General features: G+C 55.8%; 1 protein-coding gene across 1 annotated transcript in view; it reads left to right on the top strand.

Moving 5' to 3' along the window:
- Positions 1–24,453, top strand: part of LOC140207312 (uncharacterized) — a 40,037-nt gene extending 15,584 nt beyond the window's left edge. The window contains exons 5-11 of the mRNA XM_072275815.1: positions 16,294–16,365; positions 17,739–17,834; positions 19,372–19,488; positions 20,829–21,200; positions 21,926–22,068; positions 22,835–22,896; positions 23,244–24,453. Of these exons, the coding sequence (XP_072131916.1) occupies positions 16,294–16,365; positions 17,739–17,834; positions 19,372–19,488; positions 20,829–21,200; positions 21,926–22,068; positions 22,835–22,896; positions 23,244–23,442 (1,061 nt within the window). The 3' untranslated portion in view covers positions 23,443–24,453. The remainder of the gene's footprint in view (positions 1–16,293; positions 16,366–17,738; positions 17,835–19,371; positions 19,489–20,828; positions 21,201–21,925; positions 22,069–22,834; positions 22,897–23,243) is intronic.
- The last annotated feature ends 1,050 nt before the right edge of the window (positions 24,454–25,503 follow it).

Here is a 25,503-nt window from a genome sequence, read left to right as displayed (position 1 = left end):
ACTCTGTGTCTGACCACGGGAGTGTGTGATGGGACGGTGTGGAGGGAGATTCACTCTGTGTCTGACCCCGGGAGTGTGTGATGGGACGGTGTGGAGGGAGATTCACTCTGTGTCTGAACCCGGGAGTGTGTGATGGGACGGTGTGGAGGGAGATTCACTCTGTGTCTGACCCCGGGAGTGTGTGATGGGACGGTGTGGAGGGAGATTCACTCTGTGTCTGACCCAGGGAGTGTGTGATGGGACGGTGTGGAATGTGATTCACTCTGTGTCTGAACCCGGGAGTGTGTGATGGGACGGTGTGGAGGGAGATTCACTCTGTGTCTGACCCCGGGAGTGTGTGACGGGACGGTGTGGAGGGAGATTCACTCTGTGTGTCTGACCCCGGGAGTGTGTGATGGGACGGTGTGGAATGTGATTCACTCTGTGTCTGACCCCGAGAGTGTGTGATGGGACGGTGTGGAGGGAGATTCACTCTGTGTCTGACCCCGGGAGTGTGTGATGGGACGGTGTGGAGGGAGATTCTCTCTCTGACTGACCACGGGAGTGTGTGATGGGACGGTGTTAAGGGAGATTCACTCTGTGTCTGACCCCGGGAGTGTGTGATGGGACGGTGTGGAGGGAGATTCACTCTGTGTCTGACCCCGGGAGTGTGTGATGGGACGGTGTAGAGGGAGATTCACACTGTGTCTGACCCCGGGAGTGTGTGATGGGACGGTGTGGAGGGAGATTCACTCAGTGTCTGACCCCGGGAGTGTGTGACTGAACGGTGTGGAGGGAGATTCACTCTGTGTCTGACCCCGGGAGTGTGTGATGGGACGGTGTGGAAGGTGTTTCACTCTGTGTCTGACCCCAGGAGTTTGTGGTGGGACGGTGTGGAATGTGATTCACTGTGTGTCTGACCCCGGGAGTGTGTGATGGGACGGTGTGGAGGGAGATTCACTCTGTGTCTGACCACGGGAGTGTGTGATGGGACGGTGCGGAGGGAGATTCACTCTGTGTCTGACCCCGGGAGTGTGTGATGGGACGGTGTGGAGGGAGATTCACTCTGTGTCTGACCCCGGGAGTGTGTGATGGGACGGTGTGGAGGGAGATTCACTCTGTGTCTGAACCCGGGAGTGTGTGATGGGACGGTGTGGAATGTGATTCACTGTGTGTCTGACCCCGGGAGTGTGTGATGGGACGGTGTGGAGGGAGATTCACTCTGTGTCTGACCCCGGGAGTGTGTGATGGGACGGTGTGGAGGGAGATTCAGTCTGTGTGTCTGACCCCGGGAGTGTGTGATGGGACGGTGTGGAATGTGATTCACTCTGTGTCTGACCCCGGGAGTGTGTGATGGGACGGTGTGGAGGGAGATTCACTCTGTGTCTGACCTCGGGAGTGTGTGATGGGACGGTGTGGAGGGAGATTCACTCTGTGTCTGACACCAGGAGTTTGTGGTGGGACGGTGTGGAATGTGATTCAATCTGTTTCTGACCCCGGGAGTGTGTGATGGGAAGGTGTGGAGGGAGACTCATCCTGTGTCTGACCCCGGGAATGTGTGATGGGACGGTGTGGAAGGTGATTCACTCTGTGTCTGACCCCAGGAGTTTGTGGTGGGACGGTGTGGAATGTGATTCACTCTGTGTCTCTGACCCCGGGAGTGTGTGATGGGACGGTGTGGAGGGAGATTCACTCTATGTCTGACCCCGGGAGTGTGTGATGGGACGGTGTGGAGGGAGATTCACTCTGTGTCTGACCCCGGGAGTGTGTGATGGGACGGTGTGGAGGGAGATTCACTTTGTGTCTGACCCCGGGAGCGTGTGATGGGACGGTGTGGAATGTGATTCACTCTGTGTCTCTGACCCCGGGAGTGTGTGATGGGACGGTGTGGAATGTGATTCACTCTGTGTCTGACCCCGGGAGAGTGTGATGGGACGGTGTGGGGGGAGATTCACTCTGTGTCTGACCCCGGGAGTGTGTGATGGGACGGTGTGGAGGGAGATTCAGTCTGTGTCTGACCACGGGGGTGTGTGATGGGACGGTGTGGAGGGAGATTCACTCTGTGACTGACCCCAGGAATGTGTGATGGGACGGTGTGGAAGGTGATTCACTCTGTGTCTGAACCCGGGAGTGTGTGATGGGACGGTGTGGAGGGAGATTCACTCTGTGTCTGACCCCGGGAGTGTGTGAAGGGACGGTGTGGAGGGAGATTCACTCTGTGTCTGACCCAGGGAGTGTGTGATGGGACGGTGTGGAATGTGATTCACTCTGTGTCTGAACCCGGGAGTGTGTGATGGGACGGTGTGGAGGGAGATTCACTCTGTGTCTGACCCCGGGAGTGTGTGACGGGACGGTGTGGAGGGAGATTCACTCTGTGTGTCTGACCCCGGGAGTGTGTGATGGGACGGTGTGGAATGTGATTCACTCTGTGTCTGACCCCGAGAGTGTGTGATGGGACGGTGTGGAGGGAGATTCACTCTGTGTCTGACCCCGGGAGTGTGTGATGGGACGGTCTGGAGGGAGATTCTCTCTGTGACTGACCACGGGAGTGTGTGATGGGACGGTGTTAAGGGAGATTCACTCTGTGTCTGACCCCGGGAGTGTGTGATGGGACGGTGTGGAGGGAGATTCACTCTGTGTCTGACCCCGGGAGTGTGTGATGGGACGGTGTAGAGGGAGATTCACACTGTGTCTGACCCCGGGAGTGTGTGATGGGACGGTGTGGAGGGAGATTCACTCAGTGTCTGACCCCGGGAGTGTGTGACTGAACGGTGTGGAGGGAGATTCACTCTGTGTCTGACCCCGGGAGTGTGTGATGGGACGGTGTGGAAGGTGTTTCACTCTGTGTCTGACCCCATGAATTTGTGGTGGGACGGTGTGGAATGTGATTCACTGTGTGTCTGACCCGGGGAGTGTGTGATGGGACGGTGTGGAGGGAGATTCACTCTGTGTCTGACCACGGGAGTGTGTGATGGGACGGTGCGGAGGGAGATTCACTCTGTGTCTGACCCCGGGAGTGTGTGATGGGACGGTGTGGAAAGTGATTCACTCTGTGTCTGACCCCAGGAGTTTGTGGTGGGACGGTGTGGAATGTGATTCAATCTGTGTCTGACCCCGGGAGTGTGTGATGGGAAGGTGTGGAGGGAGACTCATCCTGTGTCTGACCCCGGGAATGTGTGATGGGACGGTGTGGAAGGTGATTCACTCTGTGTCTGATCCCAGGAGTTTGTGGTGGGACGGTGTGGAATGTGATTCACTCTGTGTCTCTGACGCCGGGAGTGTGTGATGGGACCGTGTGGAGGGAGATTCACTCTATGTCTGACCCCGGGAGTGTGTGATGGGACGGTGTGGAGGGAGATTCACTCTGTGTCTGACCCCGGGAGTGTGTGATGGGACGGTGTGGAGGGAGATTCACTCTGTGTCTGACCCCGGGAGCGTGTGATGGGACGGTGTGGAATGTGATTCACTCTGTGTCTCTGACCCCGGGAGTGTGTGATGGGACGGTGTGGAATGTGATTCACTCTGTGTCTGACCCCGGGAGTGTGTGATGGGACGGTGTGGAGGGAGATTCACTCTGTGTCTGACCCCGGGAGTGTGTGATGGGACGGTGTGGAGGGAGATTCACTCTGTGACTGACCCCGGGAGTGTGTGATGGGACGGTGTGGAGGGAGATTCACTCTGGGTCTGACCACGGGAGTGTGTGATGGGACGGTGTGGAGGGAGATTCACTCTGTGTCTGACACCGGGAGTGTGTGATGGGACGGTGTGGAGGGAGATTCACTCTGTGTCTGACCCCGGGAGTGTGTGATGGGACGGTGTGGAGGGAGATTCACTCTGTGTCTGACCCCGGGAGTGTGTGACTGAACGGTGTGGAGGGAGATTCACTCTGTGACTGACCCCGGGAATGTGTGATGGGACGGTGTGGAAGGTGATTCAATCTGTGTCTGACCCCAGGAGTTTGTGGTGGGACGGTGTGGAATGTGATTCACTCTGTGTCTGACTCCGGGAGTGTGTGATGGGACGGTGCGGAGGGAGATTCACTCTGTGTCTGACCCCGGCAGTGTGTGACGGGACGGTGCGGAGGGAGATTCACTCTGTGTCTGACCCCGGGAGTGTGTGATGGGACGGTGTGGAGGGAGATTCACTCTGTGTCTGACCCCGGGGGTGTGTGATGGGACGATGTGGAGGGAGATTCACTCTGTGTCTGACCCCGGGAGTGTGTGATGGGACGGTGTGGAATGTGATTCACTCTGTGTCTGAACCCGGGAGTGTGTGATGGGACGGTGTGGAGGGAGATTCACTCTGTGTCTGACCCCGGGAGTGTGTGATGGGACGGTGTGGAAAGTGATTCACTCTGTGTCTGATCCCAGGAGTTTGTGGTGGGACGGTGTGGAATGTGATTCACTCTGTGTCTCTGACCCCGGGAGTGTGTGATGGGACCGTCTGGAGGGAGATTCACTCTATGTCTGACCCCGGGAGTGTGTGATGGGACGGTGTGGAGGGAGATTCACTCTGTGTCTGACCCCGGGAGTGTGTGATGGGACGGTGTGGAGGGAGATTCACTCTGTGTCTGACCCCGGGAGCGTGTGATGGGACGGTGTGGAATGTGATTCACTCTGTGTCTCTGACCCCGGGAGTGTGTGATGGGACGGTGTGGAATGTGATTCACTCTGTGTCTGACCCCGGGAGTGTGTGATGGGACGGTGTGGAGGGAGATTCACTCTGTGTCTGACCCCGGGAGTGTGTGATGGGACGGTGCGGAGGGAGATTCACTCTGTGACTGACCCCGGGAGTGTGTGATGGGACGGTGTGGAGGGAGATTCACTCTGGGTCTGACCACGGGAGTGTGTGATGGGACGGTGTGGAGGGAGATTCACTCTGTGTCTGACACCGGGAGTGTGTGATGGGACGGTGTGGAGGGAGATTCACTCTGTGTCTGACCCCGGGAGTGTGTGATGGGACGGTGTGGAGGGAGATTCACTCTGTGTCTGACCCCGGGAGTGTGTGACTGAACGGTGTGGAGGGAGATTCACTCTGTGACTGACCCCGGGAATGTGTGATGGGACGGTGTGGAAGGTGATTCAATCTGTGTCTGACCCCAGGAGTTTGTGGTGGGACGGTGTGGAATGTGATTCACTCTGTGTCTGACTCCGGGAGTGTGTGATGGGACGGTGCGGAGGGAGATTCACTCTGTGTCTGACCCCGGGAGTGTGTGATGGGACGGTGCGGAGGGAGATTCACTCTGTGTCTGACCCCGGGAATGTGTGATGGGACGGTGTGGAGGGAGATTCACTCTGTGTCTGACCCCGGGGGTGTGTGATGGGACGATGTGGAGGGAGATTCACTCTGTGTCTGACCCCGGGAGTGTGTGATGGGACGGTGTGGAATGTGATTCACTCTGTGTCTGAACCCGGGAGTGTGTGATGGGACGGTGTGGAGGGAGATTCACTCTGTGTCTGACCCCGGGAGTGTGTGACGGGACGGTGTGGAGGGAGATTCACTCTGTGTGTCTGACCCCGGGAGTGTGTGATGGGACGGTGTGGAATGTGATTCACTCTGTGTCTGACCCCGGGAGTGTGTGATGGGACGGTGTGGAGGGAGATTCACTCTGTGTCTGACCCCGGGAGTGTGTGATGGGACGGTGTGGAGGGAGATTCTCTCTGTGACTGAAACCGGGAGTGTGTGATGGGACGGTGTTAAGGGAGATTCACTCTGTGTCTGACCCCGGGAGTGTGTGATGGGACGGTGTGGAGGGAGATTCACTCTGTGTCTGACCCCGGGAGTGTGTGATGGCACGGTGTGGAATGTGATTCACTCTGTGTCTGATCCCGGGAGTGTGTGATGGGACGGTGTGGAGGGAGATTCACTCTGTGTCTGACCCCGGGAGTGTGTGATGGGACGGTGTGGAGGGAGATTCACTCTGTGACTGACCCCGGGAGTGTGTGATGGGACGGTGTGGAGGGAGATTCACTCTGTGTCTGACCCCGGGAGTGTGTGATTGGACGGTGTGGAGGGAGATTCACTCTGTGTCTGACCCCGGGAGTGTGTGATGGGACGGTGTGGAGGGAGATAAACTGTGTGTCTGACCCCGGGAGTGTGTGATGGGACGGTGTGGAGGGAGATTCACTCTGTGTCTGACCCCGGGAGTGTGTGATGGGACTGTGTGGAAGGTGTTTCACTCTGTGTCTGACCCCAGGACTTTGTGGTGGGACGGTGTGGAATGTGATTCACTGTGTGTCTGACCCCGGGAGTGTGTGATGGGACGGTGTGGAGGGAGATTCACTCTGTGTCTGACCCCGGGAGTGTGTGATGGGACGGTCTGGAGGGAGATTCTCTCTGTGACTGACCACGGGAGTGTGTGATGGGACGGTGTTAAGGGAGATTCACTCTGTGTCTGACCCCGGGAGTGTGTGATGGGACGGTGTGGAGGGAGATTCACTCTGTGTCTGACCCCGGGAGTGTGTGATGGGACGGTGTAGAGGGAGATTCACACTGTGTCTGACCCCGGGAGTGTGTGATGGGACGGTGTGGAGGGAGATTCACTCAGTGTCTGACCCCGGGAGTGTGTGACTGAACGGTGTGGAGGGAGATTCACTCTGTGTCTGACCCCGGGAGTGTGTGATGGGACGGTGTGGAAGGTGTTTCACTCTGTGTCTGACCCCATGAATTTGTGGTGGGACGGTGTGGAATGTGATTCACTGTGTGTCTGACCCGGGGAGTGTGTGATGGGACGGTGTGGAGGGAGATTCACTCTGTGTCTGACCACGGGAGTGTGTGATGGGACGGTGCGGAGGGAGATTCACTCTGTGTCTGACCCCGGGAGTGTGTGATGGGACGGTGTGGAAAGTGATTCACTCTGTGTCTGACCCCAGGAGTTTGTGGTGGGACGGTGTGGAATGTGATTCAATCTGTGTCTGACCCCGGGAGTGTGTGATGGGAAGGTGTGGAAGGTGATTCACTCTGTGTCTGATCCCAGGAGTTTGTGGTGGGACGGTGTGGAATGTGATTCACTCTGTGTCTCTGACGCCGGGAGTGTGTGATGGGACCGTGTGGAGGGAGATTCACTCTATGTCTGACCCCGGGAGTGTGTGATGGGACGGTGTGGAGGGAGATTCACTCTGTGTCTGACCCCGGGAGTGTGTGATGGGACGGTGTGGAGGGAGATTCACTCTGTGTCTGACCCCGGGAGCGTGTGATGGGACGGTGTGGAATGTGATTCACTCTGTGTCTCTGACCCCGGGAGTGTGTGATGGGACGGTGTGGAATGTGATTCACTCTGTGTCTGACCCCGGGAGTGTGTGATGGGACGGTGTGGAGGGAGATTCACTCTGTGTCTGACCCCGGGAGTGTGTGATGGGACGGTGTGGAGGGAGATTCACTCTGTGACTGACCCCGGGAGTGTGTGATGGGACGGTGTGGAGGGAGATTCACTCTGGGTCTGACCACGGGAGTGTGTGATGGGACGGTGTGGAGGGAGATTCACTCTGTGTCTGACACCGGGAGTGTGTGATGGGACGGTGTGGAGGGAGATTCACTCTGTGTCTGACCCCGGGAGTGTGTGATGGGACGGTGTGGAGGGAGATTCACTCTGTGTCTGACCCCGGGAGTGTGTGACTGAACGGTGTGGAGGGAGATTCACTCTGTGACTGACCCCGGGAATGTGTGATGGGACGGTGTGGAAGGTGATTCAATCTGTGTCTGACCCCAGGAGTTTGTGGTGGGACGGTGTGGAATGTGATTCACTCTGTGTCTGACTCCGGGAGTGTGTGATGGGACGGTGCGGAGGGAGATTCACTCTGTGTCTGACCCCGGCAGTGTGTGACGGGACGGTGCGGAGGGAGATTCACTCTGTGTCTGACCCCGGGAGTGTGTGATGGGACGGTGTGGAGGGAGATTCACTCTGTGTCTGACCCCGGGGGTGTGTGATGGGACGATGTGGAGGGAGATTCACTCTGTGTCTGACCCCGGGAGTGTGTGATGGGACGGTGTGGAATGTGATTCACTCTGTGTCTGAACCCGGGAGTGTGTGATGGGACGGTGTGGAGGGAGATTCACTCTGTGTCTGACCCCGGGAGTGTGTGATGGGACGGTGTGGAAAGTGATTCACTCTGTGTCTGATCCCAGGAGTTTGTGGTGGGACGGTGTGGAATGTGATTCACTCTGTGTCTCTGACCCCGGGAGTGTGTGATGGGACCGTCTGGAGGGAGATTCACTCTATGTCTGACCCCGGGAGTGTGTGATGGGACGGTGTGGAGGGAGATTCACTCTGTGTCTGACCCCGGGAGTGTGTGATGGGACGGTGTGGAGGGAGATTCACTCTGTGTCTGACCCCGGGAGCGTGTGATGGGACGGTGTGGAATGTGATTCACTCTGTGTCTCTGACCCCGGGAGTGTGTGATGGGACGGTGTGGAATGTGATTCACTCTGTGTCTGACCCCGGGAGTGTGTGATGGGACGGTGTGGAGGGAGATTCACTCTGTGTCTGACCCCGGGAGTGTGTGATGGGACGGTGCGGAGGGAGATTCACTCTGTGACTGACCCCGGGAGTGTGTGATGGGACGGTGTGGAGGGAGATTCACTCTGGGTCTGACCACGGGAGTGTGTGATGGGACGGTGTGGAGGGAGATTCACTCTGTGTCTGACACCGGGAGTGTGTGATGGGACGGTGTGGAGGGAGATTCACTCTGTGTCTGACCCCGGGAGTGTGTGATGGGACGGTGTGGAGGGAGATTCACTCTGTGTCTGACCCCGGGAGTGTGTGACTGAACGGTGTGGAGGGAGATTCACTCTGTGACTGACCCCGGGAATGTGTGATGGGACGGTGTGGAAGGTGATTCAATCTGTGTCTGACCCCAGGAGTTTGTGGTGGGACGGTGTGGAATGTGATTCACTCTGTGTCTGACTCCGGGAGTGTGTGATGGGACGGTGCGGAGGGAGATTCACTCTGTGTCTGACCCCGGGAGTGTGTGATGGGACGGTGCGGAGGGAGATTCACTCTGTGTCTGACCCCGGGAATGTGTGATGGGACGGTGTGGAGGGAGATTCACTCTGTGTCTGACCCCGGGGGTGTGTGATGGGACGATGTGGAGGGAGATTCACTCTGTGTCTGACCCCGGGAGTGTGTGATGGGACGGTGTGGAATGTGATTCACTCTGTGTCTGAACCCGGGAGTGTGTGATGGGACGGTGTGGAGGGAGATTCACTCTGTGTCTGACCCCGGGAGTGTGTGACGGGACGGTGTGGAGGGAGATTCACTCTGTGTGTCTGACCCCGGGAGTGTGTGATGGGACGGTGTAGAATGTGATTCACTCTGTGTCTGACCCCGGGAGTGTGTGATGGGACGGTGTGGAGGGAGATTCACTCTGTGTCTGACCCCGGGAGTGTGTGATGGGACGGTGTGGAGGGAGATTCTCTCTGTGACTGAAACCGGGAGTGTGTGATGGGACGGTGTTAAGGGAGATTCACTCTGTGTCTGACCCCGGGAGTGTGTGATGGGACGGTGTGGAGGGAGATTCACTCTGTGTCTGACCCCGGGAGTGTGTGATGGCACGGTGTGGAATGTGATTCACTCTGTGTCTGATCCCGGGAGTGTGTGATGGGACGGTGTGGAGGGAGATTCACTCTGTGTCTGACCCCGGGAGTGTGTGATGGGACGGTGTGGAGGGAGATTCACTCTGTGACTGACCCCGGGAGTGTGTGATGGGACGGTGTGGAGGGAGATTCACTCTGTGTCTGACCCCGGGAGTGTGTGATTGGACGGTGTGGAGGGAGATTCACTCTGTGTCTGACCCCGGGAGTGTGTGATGGGACGGTGTGGAGGGAGATAAACTGTGTGTCTGACCCCGGGAGTGTGTGATGGGACGGTGTGGAGGGAGATTCACTCTGTGTCTGACCCCGGGAGTGTGTGATGGGACTGTGTGGAAGGTGTTTCACTCTGTGTCTGACCCCAGGACTTTGTGGTGGGACGGTGTGGAATGTGATTCACTGTGTGTCTGACCCCGGGAGTGTGTGATGGGACGGTGTGGAGGGAGATTCACTCTGTGTCTGACCACGGCAGTGTGTGATGGGAATGTGTGGAGGGAGATTCACTCTGTGTCTGACCCCGGGAGTGTGTGACTGAACGGTGTGGAGGGAAATTCACTCTGTGTCTGACCCCGGGAGTGTGTGATGGGACGGTGTGGAGGGAGATTCACTCTGTGTCTGACCACGGGAGTGTGTGATGGGACGGTGTGGAGCGAGATAAACTCTGTGTCTGACCCCGGGAGTGTGTGATGGGACGGTGTGGAGGGAGATTCACTCTGTGTCTGACCCCGGGAGTGTGTGATGGGACGGTGTGGAGGGAGATTCACTCTGTGTCTGACCCCGGGAGTGTGTGACTGAACGGTGTGGAGGGAAATTCACTCAGTGTTTGACCCCGGGAGTGTGTGATGGGACGGTGTGGAAGGTGATTCACTCTGTGTCTGACCCCGGGAGTGTGTGATGGGACGGTGTGGAGGGAGATTCACTCTGTGTCTGACCCCGGGAGTGTGTGATGGGACGGTGTGGAAGGTGTTTCACTCTGTGTCTGACCCCAGGAGTTTGTGGTGGGACGGTGTGGAATGTGATTCACTGTGTGTCTGACCCCGGGAGTGTGTGATGGGACGGTGTGGAGGGAGATTCACTCTGTGTCTGACCACGGGAGTGTATGATGGGACGGTGTGGAGGGAGATTCACTCTGTGTCTGACCCCGGGAGTGTGTGACTGAACGGTGTGGAGGGAAATTCACTCAGTGTTTGACCCCGGGAGTGTGTGATGGGACGGTGTGGAAGGTGATTCACTCTGTGTCTGACCCCGGGAGTGTGTGATGGGACGGTGTGGAGGGAGATTCACTCTGTGTCTGACCCCGGGAGTGTGTGATGGGACGGTGTGGAGGGAGATTCACTCTGTGTCTGACCCCGGGAGTGTGTGATGGGGCGGTGTGGAGGAAGATTCCCTCTGTGTCTGACCCCGGGAGTGTGTGATGGGACGGTGTGGAGGGAGATTCACTCTGTGTCTGACCCCGGGAGTGTGTGATGGGACAGTGTGGAGGGAGATTCACTCTGTGTCTGAACACGGGAGTGTGTGATGGGACGGTGTGGAGGGAGATTCACTCTGTGACTGACCCCGGGAGTGTGTGTTGGGAAGGTGTGGAGGGAGATTCACTCTGTGTCTGAACCCGGGGGTGTGTGATGGGACGGTGTGGAGGGAGATTCACTCTGTGTCTGACCCCGAGAGTGTGTGATGGGACGGTGTGGAGGGAGATTCACTCTGTGTCTGACCCCGGGAGTTTGTGATGGGACGGTGTGGAGGGAGATTCACTCTGTGTCTGACCCCGGGAGTGTGTGACTGAACGGTGTGGAGGGAGATTCACTCTGTGTCTGACCCCGGGAGTGTGTGATGGGACGGTGTGGAAGGTGATTCACTCTGTGTCTGACCCCAGGAGTTTGTGGTGGGATGGTGTGGAATGTGATTCACTCTGTGTCTGACCCCGGGAGTGTGTGATGGGACGGTGTGGAGGGAGATTCACTCTGTGTCTCACCCCGGGAGTGTGTGATGGGACGGTGTGGAGGGAGATTCACTCTGTGTCTGACCCCGGGAGTGTGCGATGGGACGGTGTGGAAGGTGATTGACTGCGTGTCTGACCACGGGAGCGTGTGATGGGACGGTGTGGAAGGTGATTCACTCTGTGTCTGACCCCAGGAGTGTGTGATGGGACGGTGTGGAGGGAGACTCATCCTGTGTCTGACCCGGGCAGTGTGTGATCGGACGGTGTGGAAGGAGATTCACTCTGTGTCTGACCCCGGGATGTGCAATGGGACGGTGTGGAGGGAGACTCATCCTGTGTCTGACCCCGGGAATGTGTGATGGGACGGTGTGGAAGGTGATTCACTCTGTGTCTGACCCCAGGAGTTTGTGGTGGGAGGGTGTGGAATGTGATTCACTCTGTGTTTGACCCCGGGAGTGTGTGATGGGACGGTGTGGAGGGAGACTCATCCTGTGTCTGACCCCGGGAATGTGTGATGGGACGGTGTGGAAGGTGATTCACTCTGTGTCTGACCCCAGGAGTTTGTGGTGGGGCGGTGTGGAATGTGATTCACTCTGTGTCTGACCCCGGGAGTGTGTGATGGGACGGTGTTGAGGGAGTCTCATCCTGTGTCTGACCCCGGGAATGTGTGATGGGACGGTGTGGAAGGTGATTCACTCTGTGTCTGACCCCAGGAGTTTGTGGTGGGGCGGTGTGGAATGTGATTCACTCTGTGTCTGACCCCGGGAGTGTGTGATGGGACGGTGTGGAGGGAGACTCATCCTGTGTCTGACACCGGGAATGTGTGATGGGACGGTGTGGAATGTGATTCACTCTGTGTCTGACCCCGGGAGTATGTGATGGAACGGTGTGGAAGAAGATTCACTCTGTGTCTGACATGGTATGTGCGATGGGACGGTGTGGAGGGAGACTCATCCTGTGTCTGACCCCGGGAGTGTGTGATGGGACGGTGTGGAGGGTGATTCACTCTGTGTCTGACCTCAGGAGTGTGTCATGGGACGGTGTGGAGGGAGATTCACTCTGTGTCTGACCCCGGGAATGTGTGATGGGACGGTGTGGAATGTGATTCACTCTGTGTCTCTGACCCCGGGAGTGTGTGAAGGGACGGTGTGGAATGTGATTCACTCTGTGTCTGAACCCGGGCGTGTGTGATGGGACGGTCTGGAGGGAGATTCACTCTGTGTCTGACCCCGGGAGTGTGTGATGGGACGGTGTGGAGGGAGATTCACTCTGTGTCTGACCCCGGGAGTGTGTGATGGGACGGTGTGGAGGGAGATTCACTCTGTGACTGACCCCGGGAGTGTGTGATGGGACGGTGTGGAGGGAGATTCACTCTGTGTCTGACCCCGGGAGTGTGTGATGGGACGGTGTGGAGGGAGATTCACTCTGTGTCTGACCCCGGGAATGTGTGACTGAACGGTGTGGAGGGAGATTCACTCTGTGTCTGACCCCGGGAATGTGTGATGGGACGGTGTGGAAGGTGACTCACTCTGTGTCTGACCGCAGGAGTTTGTGTTGGGACGGTGTGGAATGTGATTCACTCTGTGTCTGACTCCGGGAGTGTGTGATGGGACGGTGCGGAGGGAGATTCACTCTGTGTCTGACCCCGGGAGTGTGTGATGGGACGGTGCGGAGGGAGATTCACTCTGTGTCTGACCCCGGGAGCGTGTGATGGGACGGTGTGGAGGGTGATTCACTCTGTGTCTGATCCCGGGAGTGTGTGATGGGACGGTGTGGAGGGAGATTCACTCTGTGTCTGACCCCGGGAGTGTGTGATGGGACGGTGTGGAATGTGATTCACTCTGTGTCTGACCCCGGGAGTGTGTGATGGGACGGTGTGGAGGGAGATTCAGTCTGTGTCTGACCCCGGGAGAGTGTGATGGGACGGTGTGGAGGGAGATTCACTCTGTGTCTCTGACCCCGGGAGTGTGTTGTGGGACGGTGTGGAATGTGATTCACTCTGTGTCTGACCCCAGGAGTGTGTGATGGGACGGTGTGGAGGGAGATTCACTCTGTGTCTGACCCCGGGAGTGTGTGATGGGACGGTGTGGAGAGAGATTCACTCTGTGACTGACCCCGGGAGTGTGTGATGGGACGGTGTGGAGGGAGATTCACTCTGTGTCTGACCCCGGGGGTGTGTGATGGGACGGTGTGGAGTGAGATTCACTCTGTGTCTGACCCCGGGAGTGTGTGATGGGACGGTGTAGAGGGAGATTCACTCTGTCTCTGACCCCGGGAGTGTGTGATGGGACGGTGTGGAGGGAGATTCACTCTGTGTCTGACCCCGGGAGTGTGTGACTGAACGGTATGGAGGGAGATTCACTCTGTGTCTGACCCCGGGAGTGTGTGATGGGACGGTGTGGAAGGTGATTCACTCTGTGTCTGACCCCGGGAGTGTGTGATGGGACGGTGTGGAGGGAGATTCACTCTGTGTCTGACCCCGGGAGTGTGTGATGGGACGGCGTGGAGGGAGATTCACTCTGTGTCTGACCCCGGGAGTGTGTGACTGAACGGTGTGGAGGGAAATTCACTCAGTGTCTGACCCCGGGAGTGTGTGATGGGACGGTGTGGAGGGAGATTCACTCTGTGTCTGACCCCGGGAGTGTGTGATGGGAAGGTGTGGAGGGAGATTCACTCTGTGTCTGACCCCGGGAGTGTGTGATGGGACGGTGTGGAGGGAGATTCACTCTGTGTCTCTGACCCCGGGAGTGTGTTGTGGGACGGTGTGGAATGTGATTCACTCTGTGTCTGACCCCGGGAGTGTGTGATGGGACGGTGTGGCGGGAGATTCACTCTGTGTCTGACCCCGGGAGTGTGTGATGGGACGGTGTGGAGAGAGATTCACTCTGTGACTGACCCCGGGAGTGTGTGATGGGACGGTGTGGAGGGAGATTCACTCTGTGTCTGACCCCGGGGGTGTGTGATGGGACGGTGTGGAGTGAGATTCACTCTGTGTCTGACCCCGGGAGTGTGTGATGGGTCGCTGTAGAGGGAGATTCACTCTGTCTCTGACCCCGGGAGTGTGTGATGGGACGGTGTGGAGGGAGATTCACTCTGTGTCTGACCCCGGGAGTGTGTGACTGAACGGTATGGAGGGAGATTCACTCTGTGTCTGACCCCGGGAGTGTGTGATGGGACGGTGTGGAAGGTGATTCACTCTGTGTCTGACCCCAGGAGTTTGTGGTGGGACGGTGTGGAAGGTGATTCACTCTGTGTCTGACCCCGGGAGTGTGTGATGGGACGGTGTGGAGGGAGATTCACTCTGTGTCTGACCCCGGGAGTGTGTGATGGGACGGCGTGGAGGGAGATTCACTCTGTGTCTGACCCCGGGAGTGTGTGACTGAACGGTGTGGAGGGAAATTCACTCAGTGTCTGACCCCGGGAGTGTGTGATGGGACGGTGTGGAGGGAGATTCACTCTGTGTCTGACCCCGGGAGTGTGTGATGGGAAGGTGTGGAGGGAGATTCACTCTGTGTCTGACCCCGGGAGTGTGTGATGGGACGGTGTGGAGGGAGATTCACTCTGTGTCTGACCCCGGGAGTGTGTGATGGGACGGTGTGGAGGGAGATTCACTCTGTGTCTGACCCCGGGAGTGTGTGATGGGACGGTGTGGCATGTGATTCACTCTGTGTCTCTGATCCCGGGAGTGTGTGATGGGACGGTGTGGAATGTGATTCACTCTGTGTCTGACCCCGGGAGTGTGTGATGGGACGGTGTGGAGGGAGATTCACTCTGTGTCTGACCCCGGGAGTGTGTGATGGGACGGTGTGGAGGGAGATTCACTCTGTGACTGACCCCGGGAGTGTGTGATGGGACGGTGTGGAGGGAGATTCACTCTGTGACTGACCCCGGGAGTGTGTGATGGGACGGTGTGGAGGGAGATTCACTCTGTGTCTGACCCCGGGAGTGTGTGATGGGACGGTGTGGAGGGAGATTCACTCTGTGTCTGACCCCGGGAGTGTGTGATGGGACGGTGTGGAGGGAGATTTACTCTGTGTCTGACCCCGGGAGTGTGTGATGGGACGGTGTGGAGGGAGATTCACTCTGTGTCTGACCCCGGGTGTGTGTGACTGAACGGTGTGGAGGGAGATTCACTCTGTGTCTGACCCCGGGAGTGTGTGATGGGACGGTGTGGAAGGTGATTCACTCTGTGTCTGACCCCAGGAGTTTGTGGTGGGACGGTGTGGAATGTGATTCACTCTGTGTCTGACCCCGGGAGTGTGTGATGGGACGGTGTGGAGGGAGATTTTCTCTGTGTCTGACCCCGGGAGTGTGTGATGGGACGGTGTGGAGGGAGATTCACTCTGTGTCTGACCCCGGTTGTGTGTGACTGAACGGTGTGGAGGGAGATTCACTCTGTGTCTGACCCCGGGAGTGTGTGATGGGACGGTGTGGAAGGTGATTCACTCTGTGTCTGACCCCAGGAGTTTGTGGTGGGACGGTGTGGAATGTTTTTCACTCTGTGTCTGACCCCGGGAGTGTGTGATGGGACGGTGTGGAGCGAGATTCACTCTGTGTCTGACCCCGGGAGTGTGCGACTGAACGGTGTGGAGGGAAATTCACTCTGTGTCTGACCCCGGGAGTGTGTGATGGGACGGTGTGGAAGGTGATTCACTCTGTGTCTGACCCCAGTAGTTTGTGGTGGGACGGTGTGGAATGTGATTCACTCTGTGTCTGACCCCGGGAGTGTGTGATGGGACGGTGTGGAGGGAGCCTCAGCCTGTTTCAACTTCTCTCTGTTCCGTCCCCAGCTGAACCTGATGTATCGTACGCGGAACTGAATGTCAAGACCCTCTCGGCGCCGCGGATCCGGACAGATGGAGGTCAGTTTTATCTTTGTTGGTTTGACCGTGTTCAGTTGATGTGTCCGATCCTGTCGAGAGTTCTCAGGGCAAAAGCACAGCTGACCCGAATGATTCCCTGTTTGAGCATCGGACGGAGGGAACGCGTGGGAGAGAGGATGGTTTGGGGGTGGTAATGTTTGAGTAAGGGGCGGAACTGAGGGAGCGCCATTGGTTAGTTTGAGGCGAGAGTGCTGTGGGAGGGTCGGTGAGGAGAGATATCATTGGATGTGCCGTGTGGAGAAAGGGGCAATGAAGAGCAAGCTCTCTTGGCGGGGGGTCGGGGGGCGGAGGGGTGGTGGTGAGGAGGCGGAGATGAGTGCACGCCGTGTTGGTGAGGAGGGACACAGTGGGAGAGACGGTGAGGGGGGAGCGCGGTCTAAAGCCTTAACCACTTTCTCCCTTTTCTTAACCCCACTCTCTTCTCCCTCTTTTTCCTTCTCTCCCTTCCCTCACCTCCTCCCACCCTCTCTTCTCCCCCGCTCTTTCCCTTTCTCCCCTCCTCTCTCCCTGTTTTAGCTGCTGTGTCCCACTGACCCATTTTCTTCACCCTCTCTCATTGCCCCGTCTCCCTCCCGTCTCTCCTCTATCAAAGTCACCGGCTTTCGCACTCTCGGTCTTCCCCTCGCGATCTTCCCGTCTCTCTTTGCTCACTCTCTCCCCCCGTCCACCCCTCCCGGCCTTCCCACCTCTCTCTGTCCCTAAATTTGCCGCTCATCTCCCCTTGCGCCTTCATTTCCTCTCTATCCAAGCCTCCATTCCCTCTCTATCCAAGCCTCCATTCCTTCCCCCGACGCTCTCACCCTTCGCTCTTTCCTCTCTCTGTCAAAATCCCTTCCTCATCCCTCTCCCATTTTTCTCTTCCTCTCACTCACCCTTCTCAATCCCCCTCTCTTTCGCGCTCTCTCATACCTCTCTCTGTCATCTCATTGTTCCCGACTCTCACCTCTCTCTCCCACTGTGTCTCCACCTTTCTCTCCACGTTCTCCCTCCCATTTTGTGTGTCGCATCTTCGAAGGGTTCCGGCCCGAAACGTCGACCGATCTTTTCCGCGGATGCTGCCCGACCTGCTGAGTTCCTCCAGCGTGTTTTGAGTGTTGCATCGCCCCTATCGCTGTCTACCCCATACCGTCCATCGCTCTCCTCTTCTGCCTGCCCGTGTCTCTCCTCCTTCTCCCACCTTTCTCTTGCTGTCTAACCACCTGTCTCCCCCTCACTGGCACCTCTTCCTCTTTTTTCTCCCCCTCTCTTCTCTCTGTCTCCGACACCCGCCCCCATTTTCTACCGCTCTCACTCTCTTCCTAATCTGCCTGTCCGACTCTCTCTCCCCGCCGGTCTGAACGCCACCTACTCAGAGCTGAACTTTCGGAAAGAGGAACCCCGCATCGATAAGGGCGAAGATCCGCCCATTTCCTCGAGACCCGGCGGGTTGCCAACCACTGCACAAACAGGTCAGGGTTCGCAGGGATTACGTCATGTTGGAGTGATCACGTGTCATTCACCCAAGTGACCAAGTTTCTGATGCATCTGTTTCCTCTGTCAGCTCGTTTCCACAGACTGACCACCATCTGGGTAATAAAAGTTTATTACTCGGCTCCCCAGTTAAATCCCTGTCTGTAATATGCATCAATGACCTGGACGAAATTGTAAATGGGTGCGTTAGAAACATAGAAACGTAGAAAACACACGTCACAATACAGGCCCATCGGCCAAGAAAGCTGCGCCGAACATGTCCTTACCTTAGAACTACCTGGTTTACCCATAGCCCACTATTTTTCTAAGCTCCGTGTCGCCATCCACGAGTCTCTTAAAAGGCCCTATAGATTCCGCCTCCACCACCGCCGCCGGCACCACGCACTCACCACTCTCTGTGTAAAAAATGTACCCCGACATCTCCTCTGTACTTACTTCCAAGTACTTTAAATCTATGCCCTCTCGTGTTAGCCATTTCAGCCCTGGGGATAAGCCTCTGACTATCCACACGATCAATGGCTCTCATTAACTTGTACACCTTTGTCAAGTCACCACTCATCCTCCGCCCCTCCAAGGAGAAAAGGTTGTGTTCACTCAACCTATTCTCATAAAGCATGTCCCCAATCCAGGCAACGTCCTGTAACCTCTGCACCTTTTCTATTGTTTCCACGTCTTTCCTGTGGTGAGGCGACCAGAACTGAGCACAGTGCTCCAAGTGGGGTCAGACCAGAGTCTTATATAACTGTAACATTACCTCTCGGCTCTTAAATGTATATAAATAATCTGAATTAAATTGTAGATGCGTGCGTTGGTAGGTTTACAGATGATCCGCCGACAGGTGGTGCTGTGGAGAGCAGACAAGACTGGCAAATAATTCATTGGGACGTAGATCAGTTACGGATATGGTTTGGAGACCGGGAAGATGGAGCTTAACTCGGACAAACCTAAAATATTGCACCTTAGTAGGTCAAATGAAAGAAGTGACACACTGGCCAAGCCTGCACCCTAAGCAGTGTTGAAACATAGAAACAGAGAAACATAATAGAGACATTCTTGCCTTTAATAGCCGGGGCATTGAGTACAAATGTCAGGGAGTTATGTTGCAATTTTACCAAACTCACTATTTAGTGTGAATCAGGTGTTTTGTCTACAGTTCCGGTGACCACATTATCGGAAGGATGTCAGGGCGTTGGGTATCCCACCAGAGAGGTGTAACAGGACGCTGCTCGGATTCGATGCCATGTGTTACAACGAGAGGTCGGACGCCTGGGTGGCTTCCTCTGTAGCGGACGAGGCTCAGGGGAGATCTGACTGATCTCTGGAATCCGTCAGACACCAGTCAGCCTTTCCCAAGTCACAGAATTTGGACTCTCATCGATGACGGCTGACAGTAGATGTGATTGAGAGAGGGAGGGGTGATTGTGGTGGTAGGAGAGAGTGCGGATGGTGGTTGGGAGGGAGCACTAGTGGTGGTCACGGTTGAATTCACACACACGCTGAATGGTCTCTCCACAGGTCCGCATAAACAGGAGTCGAAAGAGAACTTCGGAAATAGATCGCACCGTAAGATCTGCCTACTCTGCCTCATTACCTGCGCCCTTATCGCGATAGTGGCCGGGCTCTCGATCTTTGGTGAGTCGAATGGGCTCCGGGTGGTGTCAGACCATAAACAAACAGAGTGGGATGAAATGTTTGCGCAAAAGTTCACAGTGACACAGAATCTCCCCTCACAGTGACGCCGCTGCGATCTTCACCGTGACAACGACACGTTCCACACCGTGACACTGACACGACCCTCACTATGTCAGCGACACGCCCCTTACCGTGACACAGACGTTATCCTCAATGTAGCATAGAGAAGACCCTTATCATTATTATAACAGTACCGGCACACGGTGCACGACAGTAGACTCACCGTAAAACCGAAAAAACCCTCACCGTGACACCGACACAGCTCCCTGACACCGACACTTCTCTCTCCGTGACAACAACATTCCCCACACTGTGACACCGACACACCCTGCACCGTGACACCGTCCAGCCCACACTATTACACCAACACCCCCCTCACCGTGACACTTATACAACGCACACCGTAACACTGACACTCCTCTCACAGGGACATCGTCACGACCCTCACTGTGACACCGACAGGCCCCACACCGTGACATCGTCACGCCTTTCACCGTGTCACGGACACCTTACATCACTGTGACACCGACACTCCCTCACTCTGTGACTTCGACGCTCTCTTCACCTTGACACTTACACACCCCACACCGAAACACTGACACTCCGTTCACTGTGACACCAACACTACCCTCTCCGTCACCCTGATACACCGCTCACTGTGACACCGACACAGTCCTCACTGTAACACTGACGCACCCCTCTGCGTGACACCGACAAACCCTCTCTGTGACAGCAACACACCCATCACTGTGACATCGACACAACCCTCTCCGTGACACTGATACACCCCTCTGCGTGACAGCGCCACTCTCCACACCGTGACACAGTCAAGCCCCTCACTGTGATACCGATAGACCACTCACCTTGACACCGACAGGACTCTCATTGTGACACCAACATTCAACAAACTGTGTCATAGAGAGGCCTATCACTGTGACAGCCACAAACCCCTCACTCTGACTCTGACACTCCCTATACCGTGTCACAGACAGGCCCTCACTGTGACACCGACAGGCACCTCACTGTGACACCCACACACCCCTTACTGTAACACCCACACAGCCCTCACTGTGACACAGACACGACCGTCACTATGACACCGACACGCACCTCAGTATGACCCCCACACCGTGAAAGCGACACTCCTCGGACCTTGTCACAGACACGCTTCTCACTGTGACACAGAATCTACCCTCATCTTACACAGACACACAGTTCACTGTGACACCGAAAGACACCTCACACCGTGTCACTGACACACCCCTTACTATCACTCTCAGTATCACAGACTCGTCAGTCTCTGATCACCTCCGACCGAAACTACCGGAGACTTTGGGAACAACATCAGGAGATGAACAGGACCCAACGCCAATATCAACAGCAAGTCCATGAGCTGAGCTCAACCCTTAAATCCAGGACATCTGAGAACTCCCGCCTGGAACTCTCCCAGAGAAACTGTCTGAAGACTATTTCCGCCCTCAACAACAAACTATCCAAACTCGAAAATAACATTACCGTCCTCAACTCCGATCTCTCAGAGCTGAATCAAACACACACCGATCTCCGCCATGAATGCAATCAGCTCGAAACGAAGTACAGAGCCATCACCAAAACGAAAAATCAAATTTGCCAATACCTAAATAGGAAAAGAGGTGAGACGACAGCCCCCCGTTCCTCTGCTCCTCTTCACAGGGGGGGTGAGAGAAGGGGAGGGAGGAGGTGGAGAGCTTTCCTCCATCTCTTGCCACGGGAGAGTGTGATGGGACGGTGCGGAGGGAGATTCACTCTGTGTCTGACCCCGGGACTGTGTGATGGGACGGTGTGGAGGGAGATGCACTTTGTGTCTGACCGCGGGAGTGTGTGATGAGCCGGAGTGGAGGGAACTTCACTCTGTGCCTGTCCCCAGACGTGTGATGGGACGGCGTAGAGGGAGTTTCACTCTGTGACTGACCCCGGGAGTGTGTGTGATTGGACGGTGTGGAGGGAGCTTCACTCTGTGCCTGACCCCAGACGTGAGTGATGGGACGGGGTAGAGGGAGCTTCATTCTGTGTCTGACCCTGGGAATGTGTGATGGGACGGTGTGGAGGGTGCTTCACTCTGTGTCTGACCCCGAGAGTGTGTGATGGGACGGTGTGGAGGGAGACTCACTCTGTGTCTGACCGCGGGAGTGGGTGAAGGGACGGTGTGGAGGGAAATTCACTCTGTGTCTGACCACGGAAGTGTGTGATGGGACGATGTGGAGGGAGATTCATTCTGTGTTTGACCGGGGGAGTGTGCAATGGGACGGTGTGGAGGAAGATTGACTTTCTTCTGATCCCAGTCGGCGCAACGGGATCACTGGAGGAAGATTCACTGTTTCTTGTTCTTGAGTTTCAGAGCAAACGTGTCCCCCGGACTGGACCGAAAAGGAAGGCCGGTGTTATTTTATATCCACGTCCGTAAAATCTTATGATGGAGCGAGGGAACATTGTTCAAAATTTGATGCAAGGCTCCTGGAAATAAATTCAAACGCGGAAAAGGTATGTTTTACCGTGCGAAGAGATATCAACAGTCAAGAACTCCCGGGGTGTGACGCACAGTGGAGTTTTCTTCACACCATCTCACCACACACTGCTCGTATTAGACACAGTGTGAAGCTCCTTCCACAACGTCCCGTCACAAACTTCCGGGGTCAGAGACCGTGAATTTCCCTCAACACTGTTGCAACAAACACGACTGGGATCAGAGACAAAGTGAAGCTCCCTACACACCGTCCCGTCCACACTCCCGTGGTCAGTCACCGTGAAGCTCACTCAACGCCGTTCCATCACACACTCCCGGGATTAGACACAGAGTGAATCTCCCTCCACACCGTCCCATCACACACTCCCGGGATGAGACACAGAGTGAAACTCACTCCACACTGTCCCATCACACACTCCCGTGGTTAGACACAGAGTGAATCTCTCTCCCTACCGTCCCATCACACACTCCCGGGGTCAGGCACAGAGTGAATCTCCCTGCACACTGTCCCATCACACGCTCCCGGGGTCAGGCACAGAGTGAGGCTCCCTGCACACCGTCCCATCGCACACTCCCGGGGTTAGGCACAGAGTGAGGAACCCTCCGCACCGTCCCATCACAGACTCCCGGGGTCAGACACAGAGTGAGGCTCCCTGCACACTGTCCCATCGCACACTCCCGGGGTCAGGCACTGGGTGATTTCCTCTCTGTACCGTCCCTTCACTTCGACAGGCATTGAGAGAGTCTGGTTCTAAACATTAATGAAGGGATTTAATTTCACAGAATCTTGTTTACAATGGTGTCTCTCGATACACAACGTACTGGATTGGAAAATGCGAAAACAGGTGAGTTTTGGACTGTTGTTGGTCTGGGTCAGTGGAATTAGTTGGTCTGTAGTGTTGGAGTGGGTCAGTGAAATTAGTTGGTTGACAGACACAGCGTTGTCGGAGAAGGCGGTGCACTGCGATTAATTTGGGAGCTGACTTGGGACTGTAGGGGAGAACGGTGTAGTGGAATTCATACGGTGACATACTCGGGACTATGGCGAGAGCGCGGTATCATAAGATTAGTTTAGAGACTGACAATGGGCTGTGGAGAGAGCGCAGGTTAGTGGGATTAATTTTGCGACGGTCTCCGGTTGTCTGCTAGATCTGTTTAGTCTCTGTTGAAATAGTCTAACCCTCTTTGCTAGGAATGTAGCTTCTAATCTTCTTTACAAGATGCTCTATGGAAGGGACGTCTGCACTAAGTGCGACTCGGAGTCACGGATCTACAGTTGCAACAGTAGACACAGATTCATCTGCGAGAAGTCTGCACATTTATACCCGGATATACCTGAAGAGATCCAAGGTTTTTGTCAACACCACGTGGAGACGGATTTAATCAAATGAGTGCTCCACAATTCTCCCCATTCAATCTACACCACTCTCACTCCCCCATCCTTTCATCCCCTCCCACCCTCTCCGCACCTCACTCCTACCCCATTTTCCTCCTCTACACGCATCCCTGTTCTGCCCCACTGATCTACCTGTCCCCATCTGGACTACTCTTCTCCCCTCCCGGCCCCGCTCTCCCCCCATTTACTCCCACTTTCCACCCCTCTTCTCTCTCTGCCCTTCTTCTCTCCAGCTCATTCCCCTTCTCCCTCTTCCTCTGCCCCTCGGACCCCATTCGCTGCCTCTCCTCTCTCGGTTCCCTCCACCCACTCTCGCCTCAATTCTGTGCGCACTGGCCCTCAGTTCACCAACCCGGGGGGAAAAGACTGTGCACATTCACCCTGTATGTGCCTCTTCTGGCTTCATACCTACGGTCCAAGGAACGAAGTCCCATCCTTCTTGCTCTCTCTCCATAACGCAGACCCTCGAGTCCCGGCACCATCCTCGTAAATCTCCCTCTGCACTCTTTCCAGCTCAGTGACATCTTTCCTACAGCAGCGCGACCAGAACTGAACACCGTACTCCCAGCGCGGCCTCACCGACCTTTTGTACAACCACAACGTGGCTTCAGCGCGGTACAAAGATATAAAATTCACGGGAATTGGGAAAATTAATAAATACTGCAAAAAAGGTGAATACCGAGGCAGTGTTTAAGTGTTCAGGGAGCGTTTGCAATCTGATGTCGGAGGGGAAGCAACTGCTTGTAAATTGCTGAGTTTCCCGGCTGCTGTACCCCCTCCTCAATGGTATCGATCAGCACAGGGCATTTCCCGAGGCATTCCTTCTTGAACATGGCCTCAATGGAGGAGAAGGTTGTGCCCGTGATGGAGCTGGCTGAGTCTAGAACCTTCTATGGTCCATGGCGACCCTCTGCGTTGCAGCCTCCACACCAGGCGACCATGCGACAAGCCAGAATGCTCGACACCGTACATCCCTAGAAATGTGCGAGTCTGGTTTTGATGTTAAACCCACTATCTTTATTAGTAACTGCTTATAATATAGTAACTTAACCAAGATAAAGAGAAGTTACGGCGTTATGTGTAGATATGTGCGTGAATATAACCATTGAGTTTTGTGGGGGGTGGCGGGGAACAAGAGCTTAGAGTCTTGAGTGTCACGGGACTATCGTCTTGCAGAGGTTACCACACAGCATACACAGGCAGGGGTTACAAAGTGGTCCCAGAGGATAATCCAAAATCTCCTCCTATGTGTTGTACGAAGTGACAGTCACACATTCGTTGTGCACTGTTTGCCGATGTTTAAAACACACTTCTGGGCACAGGAGATTCCCAAGCCACAATTGCGACAAGCTGAAGATACCGGCTTCCGCAGTCTCTCCCTCTCTCTACTACGATTGAAGGTCTCTCTCTCTCTCACTGTGTTTAATCTGCCCAAACCACAGCATCCTGTGACTGGCGTCATAGTCCCGCCTCCCTCAGGCGCTCTTAAAGCGACAGTCCACAGTAAACGAAACCTGCGGGTTCGGAACAGCACCGACCCACCACACACTGATAGGGTTAGACACAGAGTGAAGCTCCCTCCACACCGTCCCATCACACTCTACCGTTGTGAGACACAAAGTCAGGCTCTGTCCACACCGTCCCATCAGACAATCCCGGGGTCATACCCAGAGTGAATGTCTCTCTACACCGTCCCATCATGCCCTCCCGGTGTCAGACATAGCGTGAAGCTCCCTCCACACTCTCCCATCACACACTCTCGGGGTCGTTCACAGAGTGAGTCTCCCTCCACAACATCTCATCACACACAGCCGGGGTCAGACAGAGAGTGAAACTTCCTCCACCCCGTCTCATCATAGAGTCCCGTGTTCAGACACAGAGTGAAGCCTCCTCCGCAGCGCCCTACCACACAATGTGATGGTCAGACACAGAGTGAAACTCCCTCCGCACTCTCCCTCCACACACTCTAGGTTAACGTTCCCTTATATTGGCTCGTATATGTCATGGGGAAATTCCGCCAAACACCCGCCTCAACACTCCCCACTGGGTCATTCGC

Source organism: Mobula birostris, chromosome 13 (genome assembly GCF_030028105.1).
Source record: "Mobula birostris isolate sMobBir1 chromosome 13, sMobBir1.hap1, whole genome shotgun sequence".
Lineage (NCBI taxonomy): Eukaryota > Metazoa > Chordata > Chondrichthyes > Myliobatiformes > Myliobatidae > Mobula > Mobula birostris.
Note: the sequence above shows the minus strand (reverse complement) of the source record. Positions and strands in the feature narration are given on the sequence as shown.